The sequence below is a fragment of the Carlito syrichta genome, unplaced genomic scaffold, assembly GCF_000164805.1.
Source record: "Carlito syrichta isolate Samal-C Ts95f unplaced genomic scaffold, Tarsius_syrichta-2.0.1 Scaffold314086, whole genome shotgun sequence".
Classification (NCBI taxonomy): Eukaryota; Metazoa; Chordata; class Mammalia; order Primates; family Tarsiidae; genus Carlito; species Carlito syrichta.
The window spans coordinates 310,037-336,288 of NW_007258182.1; the positions used below are offsets into that span (position 1 = coordinate 310,037).

The 26,252-nt window shown below is 51.3% G+C and overlaps 1 protein-coding gene across 1 annotated transcript in view; it reads right to left on the bottom strand.

Moving 5' to 3' along the window:
* The window catches only part of GFRA2 (GDNF family receptor alpha 2), a 98,461-nt gene that overhangs the window by 64,119 nt on the left and 8,090 nt on the right, over positions 1-26,252 (bottom strand). Inside the window, exon 8 of the mRNA XM_021719034.1 lies at positions 20,230-20,313. Within this exon, the coding sequence (XP_021574709.1) occupies positions 20,230-20,313 (84 nt within the window). The remainder of the gene's footprint in view (positions 1-20,229; positions 20,314-26,252) is intronic.

Consider the following 26,252-nt stretch of genomic DNA (forward strand, 5'->3'; position numbering starts at 1 on the left):
CTGAGGGGGAAGGATCGCCGGAGCCCAGCAGGTCAAGACTGCGGTGGCCGGGAGCGGCCAATGAACTCCAGTCTGGGCGACAGAGTGAGACTCCAACTCAAAAAAAATAAAATAAAACAAAAACAGGTACATCCAGACCATAGAGCATTATTCAGTGATGAAAGGAAATAGGACCTTGAGTCATGAAAAGACATGAAGGAGCCTTGCATGATCGAAGACACATATCACGCTGTTTCCAACTCTACGACATTCGGGAGCAGGGAAAACTGTGAAGACTGTAAGAAGATCCATGGTTGTCAGGAATTATGGGGAGGCAGGGACGAATGGGGGGAAGCCCAAAGAATATTTAGGGCAGTGAAACTCCTCTGGATAATACTGTAATGATGATTGCATGTCATTACACTTGTGTCTAAACCCCACAGAATGTCCAACACCAAGAGCAAACCCGGTGTAACTTGTGGACTCTGGGTGATAATGATATGTTGATGTACAGTCCTCACTTGCAAAATGTACCAATCTGGTGGGGGACGTTGATTACGGGAAAGACCATGCCTGTGTGGGAATGGGGATAGATGGGAACTCTCTGTACCTTCCTCTCAATTTTTCTGTGAACATAACACTACTTAAAAAAAAATAATAAGTCTTCTTTTAAAAAAAGATAGAGAGAGGGAGACTGGGGAAATTAAGGCAGAAAGGGAATGAAGGTTTGTTTTCCTAATCAATTAACATCTCTTTATTCAGGGCCTACTATGTGCCAGGCACTTCCCCGGACACTGAGGCTGCAACCTCGCCTGGCACACAGCTGGGAACAGAGAAGCTGCCTTTCTAATGTGAGTTCTGCATCGCAGAAGTTAGGGAGCAGTGAGCAAGGCCTCCTGCCCAGACCTCACTGAAACCCACCAAATGAGTCAGAGGAAGCACGGAGAAAAGGAAAGGGGTCACAGGCAGGCAGGGAGCAGGGGCAAGGCCAAGAGAAACTGAAAGCAATTCAATATGCCTGGAGACGAAACCCAAAATGGAGGGAGGACGATGGCACACGAAACAAGGGACTTCAGCAGCGCTGGGGCGTGGAGACTCCCAGGCAACTCCCTGAGCTGCTACCAGACCATTCTGCCCGGTCAGAAGGACCCCAGGACGCCTGTCAACACAAAGCCTATTGTGGAGACACTGCCTCTATGGGAGGGGGGTCTCATGGGATGCACCTGTCAAAGGCTGCCTGGCTGCTAGTGGGCAGACGGGAGGGAGGCCTAGGGCCAGTGCGGAGGAGAAACAAGGAAGGACCCCAGAGAGGAGCAGGGCAGTAACCGCAAACGGAACAGCAGCTAATTTAGGCCCGTGGCTGCTTCCAGGTTCCCCAGGTGCTCTATTCCCGCTCCTCTCAGCAGTCCCTGAGCTAATGCCGGTGTAATTATAGCCTCAGTGGCTTCATTTGGAGCTTGAATCATGAAAGCTTCTGCTAGGGGGTGGGACATGTAAACCCCTGGGCCAAAACTTGGTAAATTTCCTAGAAAAAAAAAATCAAGAAATGCAGTTACTGCCTATTTACCAGGAAAATGCCCTCCTCCGATCCTCCCAGGTGGGAACAGTGGGCTGATGGGGGGGTCCCCCTCTCCACTATGGAGAAAGGACCCCAGGGGCTGGCCTGGGCTCTGATGCACTGCCAGGTGCCCCTCCAAGCAGGCCACCCGCTCTGGCATCCATCATGAGGGAAAGAGTCAGGTAAGGACTCAGCACAGGGCCCGTGCACAGACCCCCTTCCACTACCATCCCCAGCAGGCCGATTGAGGGGACAGCCCCTTCCAAGACAGCCACAGCCTTTCCATCCACCCCGGGCTCCTCTCCCTCCCGCTAGGAAGGCGAGTCTTCACTGGGAAGAAAGAAAGAGGTAGTGGATTCCAAACACAAACCACACCCAACAGGACTCCCCCACAATCCTTCCCGGCACTGACCCTCCCCACCCTGCTAGGGGATGGCTACAGCCCCTGAACTTACAGCTGTGTAAGACATTTTAATATGCAAAGGGAAGGTATGACAATCCAGGAAACTTAGCCCCCTCTGCCTACCCCTGTCCCCATCCTGCTCAAAGAGCTGAGACCATGTAAGACATGAGAGGAACTCAGCTGCTAGAAACTCATCCCGAGCCCAGCCTGGCTCTGGAGGGCCTGTCCTCCATACATGCTCCAGCTCCTGCCCCATGTGGGTCTCCCGGGCCTGCTAAGAGGATCCGAGATGGCCAAGGAGGAAATGGTAAACAGCTGCCCAAGGAAGAGGGAGGCAGGATTTCACAACCCGTGGCATTCTCCAAAACGTCAGCCAATTAATTCTCCCAGTCCCAGCCCCTGGGGACCCTCTTCAGCTTCCTTATCCCCTCTTTTCCTCCTCCCTCCTCCGTGAGGGCCAGGTTGGAGCGGGGGATGGCAGCTAAACTTGGCAGGGTGGGGAGGGTCAGGCCTGTACAACCAAAGGCTGCCACTCAGCCTTCCGCATGCCAGCACCCCTGCCAAGCCAAGCCCAGGCCCCTCTCTCCCCTTCTCTCATGGGGTGCCACCCTGAGCTAATGGCCCATCTGCACCACCCGACTATCCCCTGAAGGTGGGTGTGTAAACACTCTTCTAACTCATGTTCTTTAAATATTCACTTGACATTTCTGTGGAGCTAGGTTTATCAAATTTCAGTCACCCAAGTACCACCTATATCATTTTGGCCATATTAACAGCACCACCTGTACTAATGTTTAATTAATTTTTACTTTAAATCCTTAAATAATGAATTTGTTTATTTTTTTTAATTGACTCACTTTTAAATTTTTCAATACCTACCCAGATGTATCCTAAATGATAACATCTACGTGGGTTCTAAATTTTTCTAACACACATTGACAGGCACGGCGATTAAAATTAAAATGTAGCCGGGCTCGGTGGCTCAGCCTGTAATCCTGCGCCTTGGGAGGCTGAGGTGAGTGGATTGCCTGAGCCCGCGGGTTCGAGACCCGCCTGGGCAGCGAGACCTCATCTCTACAATAAATCAAAAAATCAGCCAGGCATGGTAGCGCATGCCTGTAATTCCGGCTACTTGGAAGGCTGAGGTGGAAGGATCGCCGGAGCCCAGCAGGTCGAGGCTGCGGTGGCCGGGAGTGGCCACTGCACTCCAGTCTGGGTGACAGAGTGAGACTCCAACTCAAAAAAAAAAAAAAAATTAAAATGTACATTCCTGGCCAGGGATAGTGGCTCATACTTGTAATCACAGCACTTTGGGAGGCTGAGGCAAGAGGACTGCCTAAACTCAGGAGTCTGAGACCAGTCTAGGCAATTTGGTGAGACCTCAGCTCTACAACGAATTAAAAAATTAGCCAGGAATGGTGACGCTTGCCTGTAGTTCCAAGTGAGGCAGAGGTGGAAAAATCACCAAAGCCCAGCAGGCCGAGGCTGCGGTGGCTGTGAGCATGCCACTGTACTCCAGCCTGGGCAACAGAGTGAGACTATGACTAAAAAAAAAAAAAAAAAAGTTAAAATATACATTCCCATACCCCATCTCCCATTCCAGCGGTGGCGTGCACTGCATTCTGGGAAGTAACTGGCTTAGGAGAGACGCACTTAACCTTTGGTGGATATGTGACTCCTTGGGGACACCGAGCTAGGTGCTCTGTGGTTGGTGCCCTGGCATCTGAATTTCACAAGCTGCGTATAATTCGGTCGCCTTCCAAAGTCTGAGAACCAATATTCAGAGGGGAGGCTGAGCTGCCCTTGGCCCTCTCCCCAAACACACACACACACACACACACACACACACACACACACACACACACACACACACACACAGTATTCCACCCAGCACATCCAACAAATATGATCACATTAACTTCTCATCTTGTCACTGGATTGGCGTTATCCCTATTCCAGAGAAGTAAATGGAAGCTCAGAGAAGAGTTTGGTGGAATTGGAAGCCTAAATGTGTCTTTTTTATTTTATTTTTTTCTTTTTATTGGGTAAGAACACTTAACATGCGATCTACCTTCACAGGTTCTAGCAAACCTGCCCTCCACAGAGGGTGGTTTGCAGCCCTCTGCTGTCACCTCAGCATCCCCCTACCCAGGCTGTTCATCCCCTCCCCACTCCCTTCAACAGAGAGGATCCTCGGGCCACACTTTTCAACCACAAACAGGCATCTTCTTGCCAGAGCAGAAATGAGCTGCTCACTTTCCTGCAATACTCCCAAGCCAATGGGGACCCAGGTGTTGCAACTTCCCTTCTTGCCTTCCAGGAAACCACCCAAATCCCATTTGCAGGTGCAGTGTCTCCTCCTGAGTTCACCTTGGGGCCCTGGGCCAAGCTATATAGCTGGGCCACTAAGTAGGGGTCAGAAAACCCGGATCCTAATTCTGTCTGTTTCCTCTCCCAGATGTGTAAGACCCCAGATAAATCCTTGTCTCTTCCTGGGTCTCATTTCTCCACCCAGCAAATGATGGGTGTTGAGTGTGTGGTCTGCTACACTTTGTGCCTCTCCTGCCTCCCCACCTGACACACCAGTGCAGGACTCCAAGGGCTGGGGGGCCTGGGAAAGGTGTGCCATGCCATCCCATTCCTAGGAGCCAAAATCACAGATCAACCATGCAGGCTTTTTTTAAAAAGTCCATCCTGGTCCTGTGTGCAAACACAACAACATGTGTGCACACAGCTGCACACACATAGACACAAGGGCACCCAATCATACCTGCCCCTCCACGAACAGCACCCAGGCCACTGCAGTTAGCAGCCAGTCAACAATATTTCCTCACACCAATTACATGCCAGGCCCTAGTAACCCAGCCAGGAACAGGAAAGAAAGGGTTCCTGCTCTCCAAGGATTTCTACTCTAGTGAAAGAAGACAGTAATAAAAATACAAATGAATAAAGAAGGTAATTTGAAGAACTGATATGGCTATGAAACAAATAAAGGAATTCACAATAGAATGACCAAGGGACAAGAAAGGGCCTTTCGAGGAAGTGACATCAAGTTGAGACAGAACCATGAACAGGCGTGAAACACACACAGACACACACACACACACAAATCGAAGGTAAGAGAATTTCAAGCAGCAGGAAGAACACATGCAAAGGTCCTGTGACAGGCACGACCGTGGTATGTTCCTAGTCAAAAGGTTGCCAGAACTTCCTCAATGAGGCAAAAATTAGAGGGAGAGAAAGTCAGAGGAAAAATCAGGGGAGACCTTGCAGGGCAGGTAAGATCTTTTGATTTTATTCTGAAGTGTAAAACACTCGGAGAGAGCACTAAGGAGAGCCCATGACCTCATTTGCTGACATGTGGAAGCAAGAGTCTATGTGAGGGAATGCAGGAGAAGAGACCAATTACCGTGGAGTAGCAAGTGTATGATGCTGGACGCTTCAGTGAGGTGGTGACTGCAGAGATGGTCAAAAAAATGAGTCTATTCTGCATATAATTTAGAGATAACGCCAACAGGACTGCTTAGATTTTGAGTGGGAGGGGAGACAGAAATCAAGGAAAACTCCTGGGTTTTCAGCCTGAGCACCAGATGGATGGTATCATTCCATGAAACAGGAAAGAGTTGGAAGGACGGAAAACAGGTAGAAGGAAATAGTCTGTTCCGGTTTTGGCTAATTAAGTTGGAGACACTTAGATGCCCAAGTGGGGATGCTGAAGAGACAGGCAGGTCCACGAGTCTGGAGTTCAGGAAGAGAGGTCTGGGCCAGAGACATCATACTGGCACAGCTGACACTGGGGGCTGCGGAAAGCCACACGGCTACATGAGGTTGCCTGAGTTGAGGGTGAAAATGGAGAAGGGGACAGATGTCAGCACAGAGCTCTGGGGCATGATATTCAGTGGAGACTAGGGAGGGGTAGACCCAAAGCTGGTGGGAAATCAAGAGTTGCTGCTTTCATGGAAGCCAAGACAAGAATTTCAGAAAGGAGGATGGTCAACAGACACCCAAAATAATTGGAGGTATAGGGGCGAAAAGAAAGGCAATTTACAATGAGGTGTAGATTTAACAAACTCTCAGTGGGGCTAGAGGAAGTCAGGAAGGACAGGTACAGGAAGGGAGGACCCAGGAGAGAAGATTGGGGTCTGCCCACCTTGGGGTCTGGAACTTCCTGCGGGGTTGTAGCCACCTTGACCATCACCTCCACATCTCATAAGGCATCCAACTCTAGCCCTCCCTCAAGATCTCTATATTTTTGCCACAAGCATTAACAACCCGCTATGTGTCAAGTACTGCTGGAGAGAGTAACAAAACCCACAAGGCACCTGCCCTCCTGGGGTTTACAGTCTAGTGCAAGGAAGAGTTTATAAACAAGTAAACTAACAGAAACTTTCTCTTCGGGCTTGGGCTTCTAGAAAGAGCAGTGACTCTGGCCCGGCAGTGGCTTGGGAGGACCCAGTTGGGCCACCAACGAGCACAGCAAGTATGTACAGGTTATGTAACCTCTTTGGGTCTTATTTTCCTCACCTGAAAAATGGGGCTACAACTCCCTCCCTGCCTACACATGGGATATATTAAGATAAAACAGGATCATTCAGATGAAAATGCCTCTCGAACTTTCCAGCCCATAGTGCAAAGGCAATAAATGCTTGTTTAAAAATGTGTCACCTGGCTGAAAAGAACCCCCCTCCCATCTCGCCTCTCCCCCTACCTTCCCACCATACCACCCTGCTAGGAGAAGAGGCCAGTTCCCAGTCTCTCCCTCCGTGAGGGATCTTCAGAGCCCCTTCTGCTCCATCGAGGCGGCCTCAGACAGCAGGACCTCCGAGCATCTTTCTCAGCTCTGGGCCCCCTCACCACTAGGAGTGGTGGCCAGGAGTTCGTACCATCTAACTGGAAGAGATGCCTCCACGTCCCCATCCCCAAGAGATGACAGGACCGATCCCAGTACCTCACCTCCCAGTCCTCTCAGTTTTCACTCAAAGCTCAGGGATCCAGCCGGGCTCGGTGGCTCAGCCTGTAATCCCGCGACTTTGGGAGGCTCAGGTGAGTGGATTGCCTGAGCCCGCGGGTTCGAGACCCGCCTGGGCAACTTGGTGAGACCTCATCTACAGTAAATCAAAAATGAGTCAGGCGTGGTAGCGCACGCCTGTAGTTCCAGCTACTTGGAAGGCTGAGGCGGAAGGATTGCCAGAGCCCAGCAGGTCGAGGCTGTGGTGGCTGGGAGCGGCCACTGCACTCCAGTCTGGGTGACAGAGTGAGACTACAACTCAAAAAAAAAAAAAAAAGCTCAGGGATCCAGCAGGACTCGAACCCTCATCCCCTACTGCTCTGTATGTCTGGGATGCCCACCCTCCTCAAACTTGCCCTGGAAGTAATAGTCCAAGCTTCTTTATCATCTCAACTTTCTCTCTGAACTCTTCCCTTGCCTCCCAGTCCTACCCCAACAAGGTGGTCACCCCCAGCACTCTCTGGGGAAGGTGCATTTGGGGAAGCATGCCAACCCGCCAAAAGTCTATTTGATGAATGGCAAATCGCTGAAAATCAATTCTAAAGAAAATCCGTTTAGATGGTTTTGAATCTCATTTTATACATTGTCAAATTTTAACCACATTTAAAGTTATTTCTCCAAGTCCTCAAATGGTATATTAGTCTTAATTTTGTGGTTCTCGCAATTAAAAAACTCAAGTTTCATTCTTTCACACTTGAAGGGTCTTTTTCCAGCCACTTTTGAGTGTTCTATTCCTTTAAAATATAGTTTTGGTGTTTGGGGTTTTGTTTAATATGTCTATTTAGGGATTTTACGATTCTGACACCAATTCCCACACACACATATGTCAGCTTTAATTTTGTATCTGTAACCATTAAAAACCAAAATGGAGGCATTTCATCTTGGTATGATTGACCCAAATCTTTCCTCAGCACTTTTTATTTGATGACATAATGAAGGATTTGAAGTACAAATCATAAGCTGAAATTTTGTTTACTGATTATGAAATAATATTTTTCTCACCATAAGAAATCTACTTCAACTCATGACCCTCAGATTCCAAAAAATTGAATATACCTTAAAATACAGTTATGAAGACCATTTGCAAAAATCTTCAAAAGTCATAGAAACCATTCAATGTGAATTGTTTTTAAAGCAATTCAAAGAAATAAGTTTGGGTAAAATTAACACACTTGATAAAATCAGTGACTTTGTCATTCAGCAGCCCAATTTGGAAAAAAGCAGCCATTAGGCAGCTCATGGACAGCTGAGGGCCTCCTCTCTCCCTCTTGCCATTTCTGTGCCATCTGTCCTCCTGCAAAGCTCATGCGATCAGTCTCTGCACCCTCTCTTCCTTGGGGCTGTCACTCACCAACTCCACCATTTCCCTCCCTTGGGAATGATCTTACCTGGCTCACCATCTCCTGTCTACCCCTTCCTGGGCACCACTCCCAATGGCTTCCACTCAAGAGGGATGGTAGCCTGTGCAACACTCTGTCTTTCTGCTTCCAGTGATCTCTTCCTTCCCACTGCTGTAGCCATACTTTGGCCTTCACCTTCAACCTCACTGACATTCAAATCGCCCCTGAAAGGCTGACATCAAACATCCCAACTTCCAGCTCCCTCTCTGAAATTCCTACTCCAGCAAACCCTTAACCTCCCCCAGACTCTAACGTATAGACCCAGCCACTTGCTCTACCTCACCCCTTCCCCACCTCTCTTCACTTCCTCCCTGCCCAGTCTAGATGTCCATGCAACACCTTGAACTCCTCAGCCCCTCCCTTACTCTACCATACTCATGAACAAATAACCCCAGTAAAAGACATCCATCTCCACTCCATGCTGGCTCCTGATCAGCTGAATGTTGCTAGGAGACACACACACACACACACACACACACACACACACACACACACACACACACACACACACACACACACAAAGCTAGTCTCACTTTAGATTCCTGACCTCAAGCCTCAAATGCCTTCAAATGGCCATTTCACATCTTCTCCTGCCTCAGTCTTACTAAACCATCTTTTTCCCCCTTGTCCTAAGCTGATTACCTTGTGTCCTAGTCCATTTGGGCTGCTATAATAAAATACCACTGACTGAGTGGCTTATAAATAATAGAAATCTATTTCTGACGGTTCTGGAGGCTGGGCAGTCCAAGATGAAGGTGCTGGAGGATGTGGTGTCTGGGAGGACTCATTTGTCCGTTCACGGACAACCGCCTTCTTGCTGTGCCCTCACTTGTCAGAAGTGGCAAGTGAACTCTCTGGGATCTCTTTTTATAAGGACACTACCCATTCACCTCCCTAATCACTTAATCACTCCGCAAAGGCCCCACTTTCTAATACTATCACCTTGGAGGTTAGAACTTCAACCTACTAACTTGGGAGGGCACAAACATCCAGACCACAGAACCTTGCCTAATACTTGACAATAAAACAGACGATCTGGACAAAAATCCCCTCCCCTTCCTACCCTGGCAGTAATCAACCTATCTCACCTGTATACCCAGCTCTGTTTTGTTTCTGTTACTGAGAGGAAGAACTTGGCCCCATCAAAGGCTGCCCTGCCACATGTGTGTCTCACTTCTCAAAGACATCACTCTGGAAATCACCCCTTCCCACTATGCCCTTCAAGTTCTCCTTCTCTTGGGGGACTGTTCTCAACAGCTACAAATGTGTAACCATCATTGCCTATCTTGAGACAGAACAAAACCACTACCAAAACCATCCCTTGCCCACCCCCCCAACCCCCCATTTCACTGCCCCCCCTTCATAGCAAAGCTTGAAAGCTTGAATCTGGTTGCTTATTTTACCTTCCTACCTCACATTCTCTCCTCTTTTCTTCCCAAATCAACCTTCTAACCGCACCCTCCATGAAGAATACTCTAGCAAGATCATCTGTGACCTCCATGTTGACACACCTGACAGTTACTTTTCTAAACTCCTCTGACTGGGCTTGACCTCTAGCCCAACTTATACAAGCTTGAACCCTGTGCTTGTCTTGGCTCACCTGACATGGATAACTGGTTTCTCCCTCCTTCTCTGGCCACAGTCTTAACCAGCTCTTCTTCCTCTGCTTGAAGAGACCCAGCCTCCCTCTCTCCTCTGCCTTCACACCCTCCCTCTGTGACCTTATGGCTCCATGGCTTTAAACACCATCTATGTGCTAATAACTCTGAATCCATGTTCAACCCTGACCTCTCCCCAGACGTCCGGGTCTACATCTAACTGCCTCCTTGACACTTCTAGTAGGGGAAGTCTAACTGGTATCCCCACCCTAACATGGCCAAAACAGAACTCTTAGTTTCTGCTACCCCACCCTGAAACATATTCCTTCTTTCATCTTCTCCATCCTAGTAAATGGCAACACCATTGTTATTCAAGCCCAAAATATCAAGAGTTATCCATAATTCCATCTTTTCAGCTCTACCCCCAAACTATCTCTCATACCTACACATTGTCTCCATCTCTCCTATGGTCAATTCTTCCTGGACCACTGCAATGGCTTCTTAACTGGTCTCCCTACTTCTGTTCTTGTCCCTGCCCCATGATCCATTCTCCCATAGTGCAAGAGTAATCCTTCCAAACGTACAGATCATTCTGTGCTACTTAACTGTCTAAAAGCTTCCAGTGTTTCCTCATCACTCTTAAAATCCAAATTCCTTAACCTGGCCTGCAGCATCTCAGTGGTCTGGTCCTATCTGCCTCTACATCTACCTCCCAAATCACCACCTCCTCATCCACAGGTTCCAGCCACATGGTCTTCCCAAGGTCCCACCCTCCAGATGCAGGTCCCCACAGGGCCTTTCCCCAGCTGTCCCCTCTGCTATTCCCCTGATCTTCCCACGGCTGGATCCTTCCTGAGAGTCAGATGTGGCATTCCCAGTCCCCTCTGTCCCATCACCCCATTTTAATTCTCTGCTTGACACTCATCCCTATCTTATGTGTTTCTTGTTAATTTGTTCATTGGCCTGTTTTCTATTTTTCTCTTGTCTGTGACTAATGGAATGTAAGTTTCACTAAGAGCCACATGCACCACTGTTGTTCACTGGTGTCTCTCAGCACCCAGAACATAGCACAGCACACACAGGGTGCTCTGTGAATATCTGAGGGTGAACTCACACATGTTCCTTCCCAGAGAGGGTGCCTAAGTGCCCAGAATTTAGTACTGTGACCTCCAGACTGCAGAACACCCCAACACACACACGAAGTTCTGTCCACCCATCACTGCTGCTGGTCAGGCACAGTTAGCTTCCCATCTTCTAACGTCCCCCCCGTATTCACCCCACACCGCTTCTCCAGAGCTCGCTAAGAGGAAGAAGAGGGGTTGGGATGAGACAGCCCCTGAGGGTGGGAGTGAGACTACCCAGAGTCACTCCCACCTCTGGCTCCCTGTCCTGTTTCCCTTCCTTCCCCACCAACATGCGGACATAAGGTCCCTTCCCAAAACCCACAGCCACTCCTGCACACATACAGCAACACACACACAGCTCACACAACATCCCATATTCTAACTCAGACACCTACACACATACCTTCTATACCACCTCACATATACCTACACATGCACCTATATACACCACCCCATGCATATACCACACACACACACACACACACACACACACACACACACACGTACAATCACATTGGACACACTGATGCACACATCACCCCACACTATCCCACACATACAAACCACCCAAACACACCATTCCATACATACTCACCTACACACCAAACACACACACACACACTGACACACACCCCACCCCACACTACCCCACACATGCAAACCATCCAAACGCACACCATTCCATACATACTCACCTACATACCACACACACACCATCCTACACACACAACACACATACATCATCCCAAGTCCACACACACACCCCTAACATAAACAACTACACACACTCCACCACTCCTGACACACACTGACATACACATACCACCCACACACACCACATACACACCACCTCATACACACGCTACCTTACATACACAGATACATACACTATACACACTGCCATGTACAAGATCACTCCACACACATCGCACACCACTACACACATACACATACCACCCCATATACTACCTCACACACACCACATATACACATCACATACACATACACACTGGCCCACACACATACCACCACCACCTACACACGCAACATCACACACACACATATGCCACATTTATCTACACTCTCCACCTACACACTACACACACATACACACATACACACACACACACACACACACACACACACACACACGTTCATGTCACACATCGGCCCCCTCCTAGCTGTGTTCCTCACCATGCACTCTATGGGACTACAGGATTACATGGAAAAGGAGTTCCCAGGGCAGGTGCCTGAACCCTGTTTCCTATCAGGATAACCAGAATGAGGCTAGCTAACAGCTAAGCCAGGAGTGTGCTCGGGGACAGACTTGCTCAAGAGCCATCTCAGGAGAGAGCACAGAGCAGGAGAGAATAAACAGGACCCGCCCCAGCTGCCAGCAATCCTGTCTCCTACAGAAGAAGGCAGGTGGCTCCCAGAAGATGCTATTTGAAGGGTCACAGAAAATACCCTCACCTAAAAAAAAAAAATCTCACCTCCATCACAGCAAATAAAATTCAACCATTAAAAAAACCTCTTTGGAGAGTTAAATATTTTTCTCTCCTGATCCTTTTTTCATGACAATGTCTTGAAAAACTGTTGGATACAAAGGCAACCAAAGATGAAGTCACCACCACCCTGCTCACACCTTAGCAAATCCTTCCACCCACTGACAGGAGCCTGAGGTCACCTGTGTTGACAGGGAGAGAGAGAAAATGGAAACGGAAGATCGAAAATGTCCATCTCTCCAGCGTTGGAACCTCCAGAGGGAAAAGCTGACTTCCTTCCAGTCAGTCCCAAGTGCCCATCAGAATGGTGAAAGCCACGAGGTCACCTGGCCTCCCCTCTCGATGGCCCACCTCTCCCTGCCCCCTCTCCCTCACCCCACACCCTTCTTGGCCATCTGCCAAATTTCCCCTGAAAGGGGAGGTGTGAAAGGTGACAGAGCTGCAGCTAAAGCCCAATTTTCGTTGACACTCAGAGTCTCTGACAGCTGTTAGAAGAAGAATGTGATTTTGAAATTTAAATAACACACTTCTGCATTCGGTTCAGGGAGACAACCTGAGGATAAGCAGTTTATCGCCTGAGCCACCATGAAGGGGGCAGGGAGAGCCACTGTCTATGCCTCCAGGTCTTCCCTACCGCCATCCCCAATGCCCCCACCTCTCCTCAGGCTGCCTTGAAGTGGGGTCTCTGAGAGACACCAGCTTGACTTACTGAAACATTCAAAGCCTCACCCTCCATCCTTCCACCCAGCAGACCAAGCAGTGAGGGTGTGCAGTGCAAAGGCTCAGACACCTGCCTCGGCGGGGCCTCAGGACCTCCTGTCACGATGGGAAGTGAGGGAGCAGGCCTGAGGGCGGCAAGGGGTTTCCCAGTGAAGCAAAGCCAGCCTCAATCCTCCCCCAGGCCCCACCAGGGCCACAAAGGTATCTTCATGGGGACTGACTCTTGAGTCCTGGGATAAGTCTTGCCCCCACAAAGGACAGCCCCTCTCCTCCCTAAGGACCCATTCCCTTAAACTAGGCAGTCATCCCATGCTCTGTCATGGAGTTCTGGGCAGGAGCCCCAGGGGAGGAGACCCTAGAGAGGCCATTGTCCTGAAAACCACAAAGATCACTGTTCACTGTCCCCTGAGCCCACCAGGCTCAGAAGACTTGGGGTTCCTTCATCACACCAGCTTGGCCTGGCCTCCGAGCCATGATGCTTCCAGGAATATCATTCCCAGATCTCACTGTCCCCTCTTCCAAGATTTCCCTGTTTTTTCCACGTACTGCTGGTCGCTGCCTCCCCTGAACTCTTGGAACAACATTTGGTCTAAAACACCAACAACAATAAATCACCTATTAAGTGTCTAAGTGGGTGTCTGCCTGTCCCAGCAGGACATGGGTCTGATTCTCTTAATGCAGCGGCTGGCACTGTCTGTGGGGCAGATGGAATGCTCAATGTTTACTGAACAAAACATGTCCCTCCAAGGTCCCACCCAGCCCCAACTCTACAATGAGAGATCCCTGCAGGAGCAACACCTTCTCAATACCTCAGCCACGGCTAAGATGCCGCATGCACATGACACCTCACAGTTGCTTAGAAACTCCCATGAAGCCATCAGCTCCCTCCAGTCCCCAGACAGTGACAACCATCATTACCACCTAGGGTGCTTCCGTGCACCCAGCACCCTGTGAAGAGCTGCCCAAGTATCATCACCAGTCTTTGCAGGGCAGCTGAAACTGCTCCACTTCACAGAAGAGAAAGATGAGGTTCGGAGGGGGCAAGTGACCCTGAAGTCACACAGTCGGGCAAGGTCAGGATTCAAAACTAGGACTAGCCACTTTCTAAGTCCACATGCCACCCCCTATTCCAGGACCCTCTATGGCTTTGTATTAGGTATTTAGCACAGTGTGGGATGCCCAGAGGACGCAGAGAGGAATGGACACAGTGGACATAGACATACCAACAGGACAATCGCACACATGTTCCCAACACATGGGGGTGAGCACCATGATAAAGGACAAAGCGCTATGGGTATTCACCTCCCAGGAATAACACACAAGGCCTCTTGGCAAGGGATGGGGTTTGAGCGCTAGTTCCTGCCTCTCTTGAGCCCTCCAAAGAGGATACCATCGGAACATCTGACAAGAACATCCCTGGCACTCCCTGGGTTCCATGCAAGCAAGATGTCCCACCCCAGACACCTGCTGGTCAACAGAGATAGACACTGTCATCTCTGCTACCTCCAATCCACCAAAGGCCACCAAGCCCAGGCCTTTTGCCAGTGCCCATCTATCCCTGCCCAGTCACAGCACAGCACACGAAGGTTGCCACTACCCAAGACACCTGCTGAGCCTCGGGGGCGGGCTGCCCTCTGAAAATCGCCTGGTCACCCCCACTCCAGCTCCCAGCAAGCACCATCTCGGTGTAGGAGGCAGCCTCTCATCATCAAAGGCATGCAGTCATTTCCATTTCTGGAATTTCTGGTACTAGACTGCCCTTCCCTCAACCTGCCATCTGAACTTGGAGAACTCACTCCAGACTAATTTGTGTGTGTGTGTGTGTGTGTGTGTGTGTGTGTGTGTGTGTGTGTGCATGCGCGTGTGCACACACACACAGCCTAGAATGCAGTGGTGCATCATAGCTCACTGCAGCCTCAAACTCCTGGGCTCAAGTGATCCTCCCACCTCAGCCTCCTGAGTAGTTGGGACTACAACCATGTGCCACCACCACATTTGGTTATAACTTTTTTTTTGTAGGGACGGAGTCTTGCTATGTTACCCAACATAGCAATCCACCCACTCCCAAAGTGCTGGGATTATAGGTATGAGCTACCATCCCAGACCACTGTAATTTTTAAATAGCTAACTTAATTTAGTGCAATATGCCAGGCTTGGGACCAAGCACTTTCCTACACTACCTCATTTAATCCTAACAAAAATCCTAGAAGTGAGTGTTTTCATTGGCCTCAGGTTGGGCAAGAGGAGACTGGGGCTTAGAGGAGGATGTGCTTGCCTAAGGGACACACTGGGTAAGGGATGGAACCAAGATCTGAATGCCATCTACTTCTGTCTCCTTCTCTCTGGACCTCAATTTCCTTTTCTGTCAGGTAAAGGGGTAGGATTACGTGATCCCTAAGTTCCCTTTCAGCTACAGAAAAGCTATGTATTTCCACAAACATGCCCCACGTCCAAGTCTCTGGCCACACTTGCATTGCAGGCCTGGTCCTAAAGATTTCCCTGCCCCTCACCCAGAATGGAGAGACAGCATCTGCTGACTGCAGAGGCCATCTGTCCACCAGGCCCAGCCCCCATGGTAATGAGGGACGCCGCTTCCTGGCCCACCCAGTCCTGTTCACCCCACTTTGATGTCTGCCCGCTTCCCTCTCAATCCACTCAGGTCCACACCCCTGCAACTCCGTGCCACCCTTCCAGGATCTGCTCCTCTCAGCATCCTCTCCTTGACGGAAAGATCTCTCCTTTCTTCGCTGCCCTGTTCCACCTTCTCTTGACTCCCCAGGTAGGACCAGCTAGGATTCAGTATTCACAGAGTCACGGAGCCTGGGGACAGGAGGGACAGTCATTGTCACACCTCAACCCCTGCATCCCCTCGAGATGATATCCTGACTCCGATGAACACCCTCTGCAGACAGAGGATGACTGACAGTGTCAACCCTGGTCCAGTCCCCAGCATGCAGTGGGCACTTTGCCTATGTCCATCCTCACTGAATGCTCTTAGTAGGAACGCTCACAAACTCACATCTCACAAACGTAGGCACCACAGTTCCAAAGGGCCACAGTGAGGCCCAAAATTACACACCCTTCAACGACCAAGCCAGGATTCGAACCCAGAACTGTCTGGCTCAAGGGCCACATTTTTGTGTGCACCAAGTACCTCCCTAAACACTGTTTCAGGTTTCCAAGGGCAGTTTGAATTTCTCGAAACAGGAGACACCTCACTTCTTCTCCATGAAATCTCTCTTCCCAAGGGAGGGCGGGACATGTGGATGTGTTCAACACCCCTGTCACAGTGGCTCAGGGCCTGGCCACACTGCTCTTCTCCTGGCCCTGGACTCAGGACCAGCTGGCCCATCCCTGAGCCCAGGGCCCGTTGGGTGGGACTGGGCAGAGAAGAGGAGAGAAGTCGCCCTTCCCCAGGCTTCTGGCCGTCAGTCAGAATCCCAGCAGCTTTCTTTGCAATAGAATCCCAGTAGGACTTCCACGAACCCCAACAGAGAGAGAAGACAAGAGATGACAAAGAGCACACATTCCAGGAGGCCTATATACCAGGGCCCCAAGTTCTCAGACAGGAGATGGTATAAGGATAGTCACAAATGGGCCCCAGAGATACAACGGCATCCTTCTCCAGTACCCCTGCTGGGGTAGTGCAGCCCAGAGGAGGCCAAGACGCCATACCCCCTACCCACAGCCTTTCCAAGCAAAGATGGTAGAGAGGGCAGCATAGAGCCAAATCAGGTGTGCGGGAGTGGAACGGGGCTTCCCACAGGATTTCATATGGTCCTACAGGGTAGCAGCCTTAGAATTCCAAAGCACTAAAGCAGGATCTTGGGTCACCCATTCCAAGAATTCTGAGCTGGTGTACCACACGCAGGATGGGATACATGCGCCCAGATACCAACCCGTCAGCCCACAGGGTAGCCAGGCAGAGGGCCCGCAGTGGCCTAAGCGCCAAGTGGGCCTGCCCACCCACCACATCACCCTACCCTGTGCCTTGGTGAGACAAAGGTTGAGAAGCACTTCTACAGACTCTCATCTTTGTTCTTCACAAAAGAAAAGTGAGGTCTGAAGCCTGGAAGGGACCTGCCCAAGGCACCACAGGTGATTTGTGGCAGGTGATTGGCAGCAGGCGATTTGTACACCAGAATCAGTCCCCTGGCTCGTGCCCCTGCCTTCTTCTCGCTGCTCTCCCCACCACGGCCCACTTGGTTTTCTCATGGCAGGGCCAGGACCTCCCCATCCTGCTACGTGCCTGCGTCTGCCTAGACAGAGCTGCCCACCCAACTCTAGGGCTGTTCTAGGTGGAGCAGAGTCAACAGGTGCAATGCAGAAGGACCGTCACGGTGCCCAGAGCCCAGCCCTCGTGATGGGGAGTGGGCCCCAGAGCACAGAAACCAGGAGCTGTGCGAGCCCCGTTATCTCCGGGTGTCAGGTAGAAGGGAGCTGATGCAGTGAGCTGCAGACCTAGTAATTTTCTCATTTGTCTTGTCAACATCCTGTCCCGCAGAGTGTCAAGTCCATTACGTAAAGATTTTCTGCTAGGAAGGTACTTAAGTGTGAGTCCCAGAAGCAGCAGGGGCCTGGACTAGGGTGAGGACCTCTGCGCTTCAACATGCAGGAGCAAGCCGATGTTATTTATTACCAGAGGGAAGCCCAGTGGCACCTGTCCATGCAGCAGTACTCAGTCAGCACTTACACTATGGGTGGAGTGGGACATGCATTCATTGGGGGCCACTGGGACACCCCTGCCCACCAGAGCATCCACAGGCCAATGATGGCCTCACCTGCTTCTGAGCCACAGAGGTCTTACTCAAAAGGAAAAGTTCAAGGTGGATTTCTATGCAAAACTCATCAGGAAATGTGAGAAGCAGGTGTTTCTGCAAGAAGGAACCTCAGTCGGCTCCAGCCAGTCCAGCCCTGTCGATAGGCAAGACTTACTACCATGGAGTTACCACAGTGCCCACAGACAGGACCAAGAGAGGAGCCTGCTCTGAGCCCAACGACTCTGCAGTGGTCCAACCGGGAGGGATATGATGGTGAGAGCCCAGGGCAGGGTACCTAAGATCATTGGCCATATCTGAGGTCTCCAATCCACTCACCACCTTCCCAACCACCACCAGCACCCACTGCCATCCCCAGATGGCCACCCTCTGGCCAATGTCTCCCTTCTCATGGGCATCCAGGATTGCTCCCACCAGAGACGTGGGTGTCATCCCCATTTCAATCCCAAGAGCATTCATTCTCAACGGGAGGAAGAGTGTCACCTCAAGGGAGCAAAACAAGTACATATTACAATGGTTTGTGGCCTCCAAAACCCAACCCTTTGTGAACAAAACTTACTCCTTAGTATCTAATTTCTCTAGTCAGGGAGAAATTTTCTCTCTAGGAAAACAATAATGAAAAAAAAACAGTTGAGAAATAAGGCTCTAGAGAATTCTTCATTCGAAAGGGCTTAGGGTTTCACTGGAAACACTTTAGAGCAGTGGTTCTCAGCTGACAGTTGACTGTGCCCCCAGAAGACCTGTGGCACTGTCTGGAGACGTCTTTGGTTGTCACCCCTTCCAAGCATGCTCCTGGTATCTAGTGGGTAGAGGCCAGGGACGCTGCTAACCATCCCACAAGAAAGAGTTGCCCAGGGCAACCCCTTCAGGTCTCCTCCCACTGTGGGAGCTTTTCTGTCCTCTCAATAAATCCTGCATTCTAAAAGAAAAAAAGAAAGAGTTGCCCAGGCCAAGATGGCAATTGTGCTGATGCTGTATGATGTGGAGTGTGGAAGGCCCTACAGGTGATCTGTGGCAGAGACCACTCCGGCATCCAGCTCCCTGGCTCCCGTTTCAGTCTTCTTTCTGCTGTACTCCCGACTAGGCTGCCTTGGTTTCTTGGTGACAGGGCCAGGGCCTCCCCACCCTGCTATGTGCATAAGTGTCCCCAGACAGAGCCACCCACCCACCCAACTTAAGGCTGCTCTAAACCCAAGCTTAGAGCAATAGAAACATCACAAGATTTCAAAGACCGCCACAAAGCTGCCGGTGAGCCTGGGACCTGGAAACCAGATCCCAGTGCTGAGAGGTCCCCGAGAACAAGCCCCACTGGCCACTCCTGAGCAACCAATGGTTGCTCCTAGACAAGCTCACTCCCACCCACGGAGCAGCTCCAAGACCGGAGGCAGTTCCTAGACCGGCAAGTGACCTGGGTCCAGGGCCTCCCAGATGCCAGAGGGAGCAGGGCCAAGAAGAAAGAACCACCAAAGCTCGTGTGGCTTCCACACATGGACCCTGGCACACAAAGCTAGAGCCCAACATGGTTTTTCTCATGTCCCAGGGCAGACCGGTGTAGGGAGTGGCCTGGGGGCTGGAGATGACTCCCGCAGACGACCCCCTCAGTGCAGTCCCAGCAGGGCCCTCGGGAAAGAGGGAAAATCCAGAGCAGAACAGATAGTGGTAAGACCAATAACACCAACAACCACAGCTAGGGCTGACTGAGCGCTGACATCACTAGTGCCGATGTGCGATGCTGGCTGAGCGCTTTCCAATCCCTCAACTCATTTAGACCCCACAACAATTAACTCTCCCCAACTGAGGAAACTGAGGCACAGAGCAGTCAGGCAACTTGACAAAGCAGAAGAGAGCCAGATAACTACGGTGAAGGGAAAAGAGCAAGACAGGAGGGTGACATCAGGTTTCAGATTCAAGACCTATGGTTACCACCAAGCTGGGCAGGTTCCATCAATGTTTTGCTCCCTACAAGCTCCTAGGGAGGTGAGCATTGTGGTCTCCTTCCTTTCAGAGGAGAAACCGAGGCTCAGAAATGTTAAGGAATGTGTTGACAGGCAGCAGAGCCAACAGATGCCCAAACATCTGAGTCCCAGCCCAGAGCTCCATCCACCATGCCACGGGGACACGGAGAGCTGGCCAAGTCCCAGCGTGAGTCCACTCACCTGAGAAGATTGAAGCGAGCCTGAAGATGTCGGAGAGGCGGGAGGTCACCGGCTCGTAGGGTGAGGCTTCGTAAAACTCCTCACCTGGAAAAGAGAACAGGCATCAGACACAGGCTCCTCCCGTCCAGAGCTTCCCAGCACCTAACAAACCTGCAGGAAGAAAGCTCCCCTGCTAGGGCTTTGCTCCCAAGGGAGCAAGAGATGGGATAGCCCTTCCCAGGGGGGAGTTAGGAATGATGTGTTAACCATGCAGACAGCCATCTCTCTCCAACTAGAGTGGAAGCTCCCCCAGAGAAGGTCAGAACTCCCTGACACTTGTCTCTTGTGACCTCCCTGCACTACCAGCCCTCTCTGAAGAACTTCCAAATGCATCTGGCATGAGGAAACTGGAACAATGATGGTCTGTGGAAGGCCAGGTGAAAATCACAGGATTGGAAGTCAAAGGGTGCTTCGTAATCACTCAATACAACTTCCTCATTTCACAAGAGACAGCTCTGAGGTAGCCCAAAGGGGTGAAGCAACCTGCCTGAGATCACACAGCTACACTTGCAAGGGTCAAAGCTAGACTCCAGTCTCCTGGCCTCACACTGGTATCCCTTCCAGTCACACCATGCCAGCTCTGCCCAGGTCACTAAGGAGAACAAGATTTCCTCTTTGCTTCCCAACTTGTCACCAGGAAAATCTTGCTAGAGAGGCTGAGGGCCCGCGGGGTTGGTGGCCTGACTCACTCTCCTACAGTCATTACCTGTCCTCCCCACCATCTGCCAGCTCCTCAGACCTTTGAGGCTTTGGGATGCATCAGAAGCTCATGAATTTTTTAAAAAGCAAGTGAACGACAAGAGACAGATGCCCCAGGGCTGCCCTGGAAGACCGCGTCACTTCATCGGGAATCCTGCTCCCCTCTGCCAAGGTCTCAGCAGGAAAGGAAATACCCTTCAAGGAGTAACCGAGGGGAGAAATCAATGACTAATTACAGCCTGCATGTGTGGGTCAGGGGCGGGTAACAGGTGATGACCTGCAGCCTTGAACACTGACTTTCCACCTGCCCAGAGCCCGGCACTCAGGGAAGGCACCTCCTGCCTAAAGGGGACAACAGGTGAGCACACATGGGGCTACCTGCAGCAAGTGACCATGCAGCCACAAGAGAGGCCTTGGAACCCTCCCATATGTGGTCATGCAGTCACCCAGAAGTCAGGATGGGAGATTCAACTAGCCCCTGCTGGCTCACCTAATAAGGAGTCTGTCTGCTGTGCCCAGCAGACCCCCGGGGAAGGCAACAGACTCCCAGAGGACAAGGAGGAGGCACCTTTGCCCCATAAGAAAAGGTCTCCACCCTTCACCTTACCTCCTAGGAGTACTTACACCCCACAGCACCCAGCACACACAGCGGGCGCCCAGCTGGTATTTGCCAACTGGCCTAATCCAAACGCCACTCATTCCCCATGACCTGTGTCCGGTTCACCTTCTCCTTGAGGCCTTGGGGTCACCACCAGCCTGAATGATTTCAATGTTCTCCACCCCATCCACTAGCACCTGGACTCTCTGGAGAAACTCTTTAGGGTGGGATTACCAGTCATTGCTATTTGTTGAGGTCAAACGATGTAAGAGCTTAGGAATCACTTTTATAATAAAAAATAATGCTACACTGTGCTATCTATGTGCCAACATTACTGAAAACACTTTAGATATATTAACTCATGGCATCCTCTTAACTATTCCATGAGGTGGGCACTATTACTCTCCCTATTTTACTGATAAGAATCAAGAGGCACAGAAATGTGAAAGCCACACAGCTGGTAAGTGGCAGAGTCAGGTTTCAAACCCAGGCAGTTGGCTCCAGAGCCCGAGGGCTCCACCACTATCAACAGTGTCAAGTGTTATGGAAACCAATTCATTCCTAGGTATGCAGTGTTGTTGTTTCACTTCTGGGATCAGTCTTCTGCTGCTCGCTGGATAATCCCCAGAGCAGGGCTTCGCCTTTCTTCCAGCATTCAGCACAGCTACGCACCTGAGTACAGATCAGCCAGTACTATTGACTAATGGGATCTCGGGGAGGCGTGAGGGGTCAGTTTCTTCTAGGAACGGTTTGGAGGGGTTCATCCCCTTTAAGTCAGCTCATGTACCCTGTTCCCACAGCAGAGTTCACTGGCGGGAAATCCCGAAGCTTAGGCCACTGAAGCCAGATCCGGAATGTCAGATTCTGAGATCGGAAGGGCCAGGGGACCCTGAATTTCAGTGTCACCTTTCGAAAAGAAAAGAAACCTGGTCTCAAATCCCCCATGCAGCCAACAGTGACAGCTCCACTGTGTAAATATTGGTCAGTGGTCAAGTCAGAGGAAAAAAACAGGTCCCAGGCCATAGGATCTTCCCCAAGGCAGTGGAAAGGGTCTGAATAAAGAGCCAGGGGCTCTGAGGTCCATGCCACCTCACCTTTATGCCTCAGTGTCCCTGCCAAATGGAAGTGGACCCAAATGATCTCCAGGTCCTTCGCAGTTCAGACTCGGGGAGTTTAGCAGCCACGTCTTCAGAGACCACGTTTCCACCCCCAGCCCCTTCCTCCCCTGCCACCAGCAGCCCTTTGCACATGCTGAGGGCCACTAGCTACACACTGTGAGCTGAGCCTCAGGGTGAGGGAGAAGGGGGAACAAAGCCCCATGGTGAATCACAACCGCCAGCAGGAGCCAAGGAGAAGCCAAGACTTAGAAGGAGAACCCAAACCTACACACGCCTCTCTTCTCAGCCCTAGGCCCAAGCTGGGTTATTAATGCTATCAAGGGGCAGGAAGGAAGGACCCACAGCCTCCCCCAGGGAGACCGCTCAACCTGCCGTGAATACTTAACTCTCAACTAGTCCCTGACATGCACAGAAACATCACTTATTGTTCAAAGACCTCCTGGCTTTCCCTGCGCAGCCCTGGGCAGAAACTACCAGGCCTAGGAAAAGGTGGAATCCACTGGGGAGAAAAGAAGTAGGTTTTGCAGAAGGAGAAAAGTGGGGTGTGCTATTCTAAGGGGGGCCCAAGGAAAAGGCCTCCTGGCCTGTAGGCTGGCCAGCACAGGGACTGAGACTTCTACAGTGCTGTCACCCTCTGAGGCACATAGTAAGTGTGTAACAAATGTCTGCTGAGTAAATGAATGAACCATCTCAAGGCTCGGAACCAGAGACAGTTGTCCACAGTCAGGCATTCCTAGTTAAGGGGCCATGAAGACCAACCAGCAGCATGTGGCCAAATTCACACCACACCAATGGGTTCATTTGCCCGGGCCCCATCAGCACGATCCTCTTGTGCCCCAATGTCAGAGGGTGTCAAAGGGGCAGGAAGGGCTGGTTATGCTAAAAGACCCAGGTGCCCACCCTGTTCTTCTACTGACAGTTCTCTGTCCCCTCCTCTGCCCACTCTGCAGCCGCAGCAAGCCCACCCCCACCTGCTGCTGAGTCTCCCTTGGGTCGAAACTGAAGGCTGCCAGAAAGAAAACAAGAAACAAAACTCCCCTACTCAGGAATCAGGCCCTTTCGGTCTTTATACACTACGAAGTCAGGCACTGGGTGAAGACAGTCCCTTGTCTCATGTAGAATAAAGTATGCCTGCCTCATGACACCATTTTCCTCTTTGCTTATTCTAGTTCTAGGAATCCAGGTTGCCAGGGAGAAGTGACCACCTGATTCATGGAGAATCATTCTGTTATTAGCACCAGTGGTGATTCGATGTGTTTTTTCTTGAGTTGGAGTCTCACTCCGTCGCTGAGACTGGAGTGCAGTAGAATGCTCACGGCCACCCCAGCATCGACCTGCTGAGCTCAGGCAATCCTTCCACCTCAGCCTTCCAAGTAGCTAGAACTACAGGCACACACTACCACGCATGGCTAATTTTTTTTATTTATTGTAGAGATGAGGTCTTGCCAAGTTACCTAGGCTGTTCTCAGGCAATCCCCTCACCTTGGCCTCCCAAAGTGCTGGGGTTACAGGCTTCAGCCACGCGTCTGGCCTCAGTGAGTTTCTTATTCCTATATTCAGAACACGGTTGAATCACCGCAGTAGCTGGTCCGGGATCCCTCACTGTCCAGTCTCTGCATCGGTAGCTGGGTTCTTCCTTCCCTTCCAGCACCCTGGAGGGAGTGTTCCTCCTCTGCTCTAAGGCTCGCCCCCTCCGCCCCACCAAGTGCCCTGGGCTCACCCGCTCCTGCTCCCAAGGGCATCCTTCCACTCAAGTCCCTTCTCTCTTCACTGCAACGTCTCCATCACAACTGTCCTACCCTAGGAGTTAAACTGCTCAGCCCTCTCCCATCTTTTTTAAAAACAAAACAAGCCATCCTTTGTTCTCCCCTCTTCACAACAAAATACTGGAAAGAGTTGCCCTGTTCATCCTTCCGACTCCCTGGCTCCCATCTGCACCCTAACCAGGCTCCTGCCCCCAGCGGCCACCTAAGAAGCTCACCCCAAGGTCAGCAGGGACACCTCAGTCCTTCTCCCGCTTGACCTGAGGTACGTGACCCTGATGACAGTCCTTCCTTCTGAGAACGAGTCCCTCCCTTGTCTTTCTGCTGTTCCTCCCACCTCTCCCTTGGAGCCTTCTCAGCACCCTTGCAGGCTTCCCTTCCCTCCCATCCTTAAATATCAGTGGCCCCAGGGGTCTGTCACTGCCCTCCTCCCACTGGGATCCTGCCCACCACTGGCTCCAGTTACCCCCTGCAGGCTGTTGTCTGCTCCTCAATCTCTCCCAAGGACCTGCCTGTTGCAGGGTGTGGCCCAGGAGAGGCACATGCCCCCAGACAAACTCACCATCCCTGCCTTCTCCCCACTCAAAGCCCCATCTCCCACCCAGTTGCCCGAGACAGGAAAGTGGGTGCCCTCCTTGACTCCGCTCTCCCTTCACCCTCTCACCTCCAATCAAGCACCAAGACTTGTCGATCCTGCTTTCTGGACAGTTCTTAGACCCATCCTCCCCTCTCTCGCCACTGTCCTGGTTCCGCCACCTGTTCCTGGACTGTCTCACAGCTGCGGCTTCCGAGCATCCCTCCAGCCTGCTCTCTTCATTGGAACCACAGACACACTTTGCTGAAGCCCAGACTTGAGCAGGTCCCTGAAAACCCTGCAGGGCTCTCTTCCTGGCCCCTGCTTCTCCTCCCCCGCCTTCCACCATTCTGAGTTACTCACAGTGCAGCAAGCAGGTTCCACTCTCACATCTGGCCTGCCCGTGCTGTTCCCTCCGCCTCCACCCTCTTCCACATCCCTTCACCAACATAACTCTGACTCACTCTTCAGTCTCAGCTCAGAGGCTGCCTCTTCCGCGAAGCCTCTCTAGATTTTGTAACAAGGGCTCTGAGGCCCCTCCAAGCCACTACTGCAGCACCCTGTGCTTACCACAGCACACAGGCCACCCGACAAAAGAAGCCCCCTAACTCCTCTGCACCCACCCCCGACCATGAGCGCCATGAAGGGGAGGCTGCACCAGCCTGTCCCCAACAGTTCTCACAATACCTAGCAAATGGGCCACTCTTCATAACCATTTCCTGAGTTAATAAATGAATTATCTGACCAAGGGGGCCAACCCTCCTAAAATATATGCAAATCTCCACACTCCAGTCCGGAAGGTGAAGGGAAGGGGCTAGGGTGTTGGGGGAAGGGCTCACAGGTTCTGCGTGGAAAACTAGAGGTAGGTTTTCCAAGGGGTGGGGGACCCTCTGCCCACACACTGCTCTGTGCCCCCAAAACATCTCCAACTAAGGTAGGGTAGTAGTGATGGTCATGTGGCCCGGGCCAGCCATGGGGTCTGGAAGCCACATGAAGGACAGGCCTCCTGGGAACAGGGAAGGGGAGCAGGAAGGGCAGGGGGGACAGCCCTGAGGCAGGACAGCAGGGGGTGGCAGGGGTCGGCTTCTCCAGGCAGTGGGGCTCTGTGCACATGGCCTGCCCCTGCTCCCTCCTGATTCTCACTTCTCCATCTGCCTGGTCACCACTCCTACCATGCTTGCCTGAACCACAGGCCCTCCCCACCACTGCTCACCTCCCCTTCCTCCAGCCTG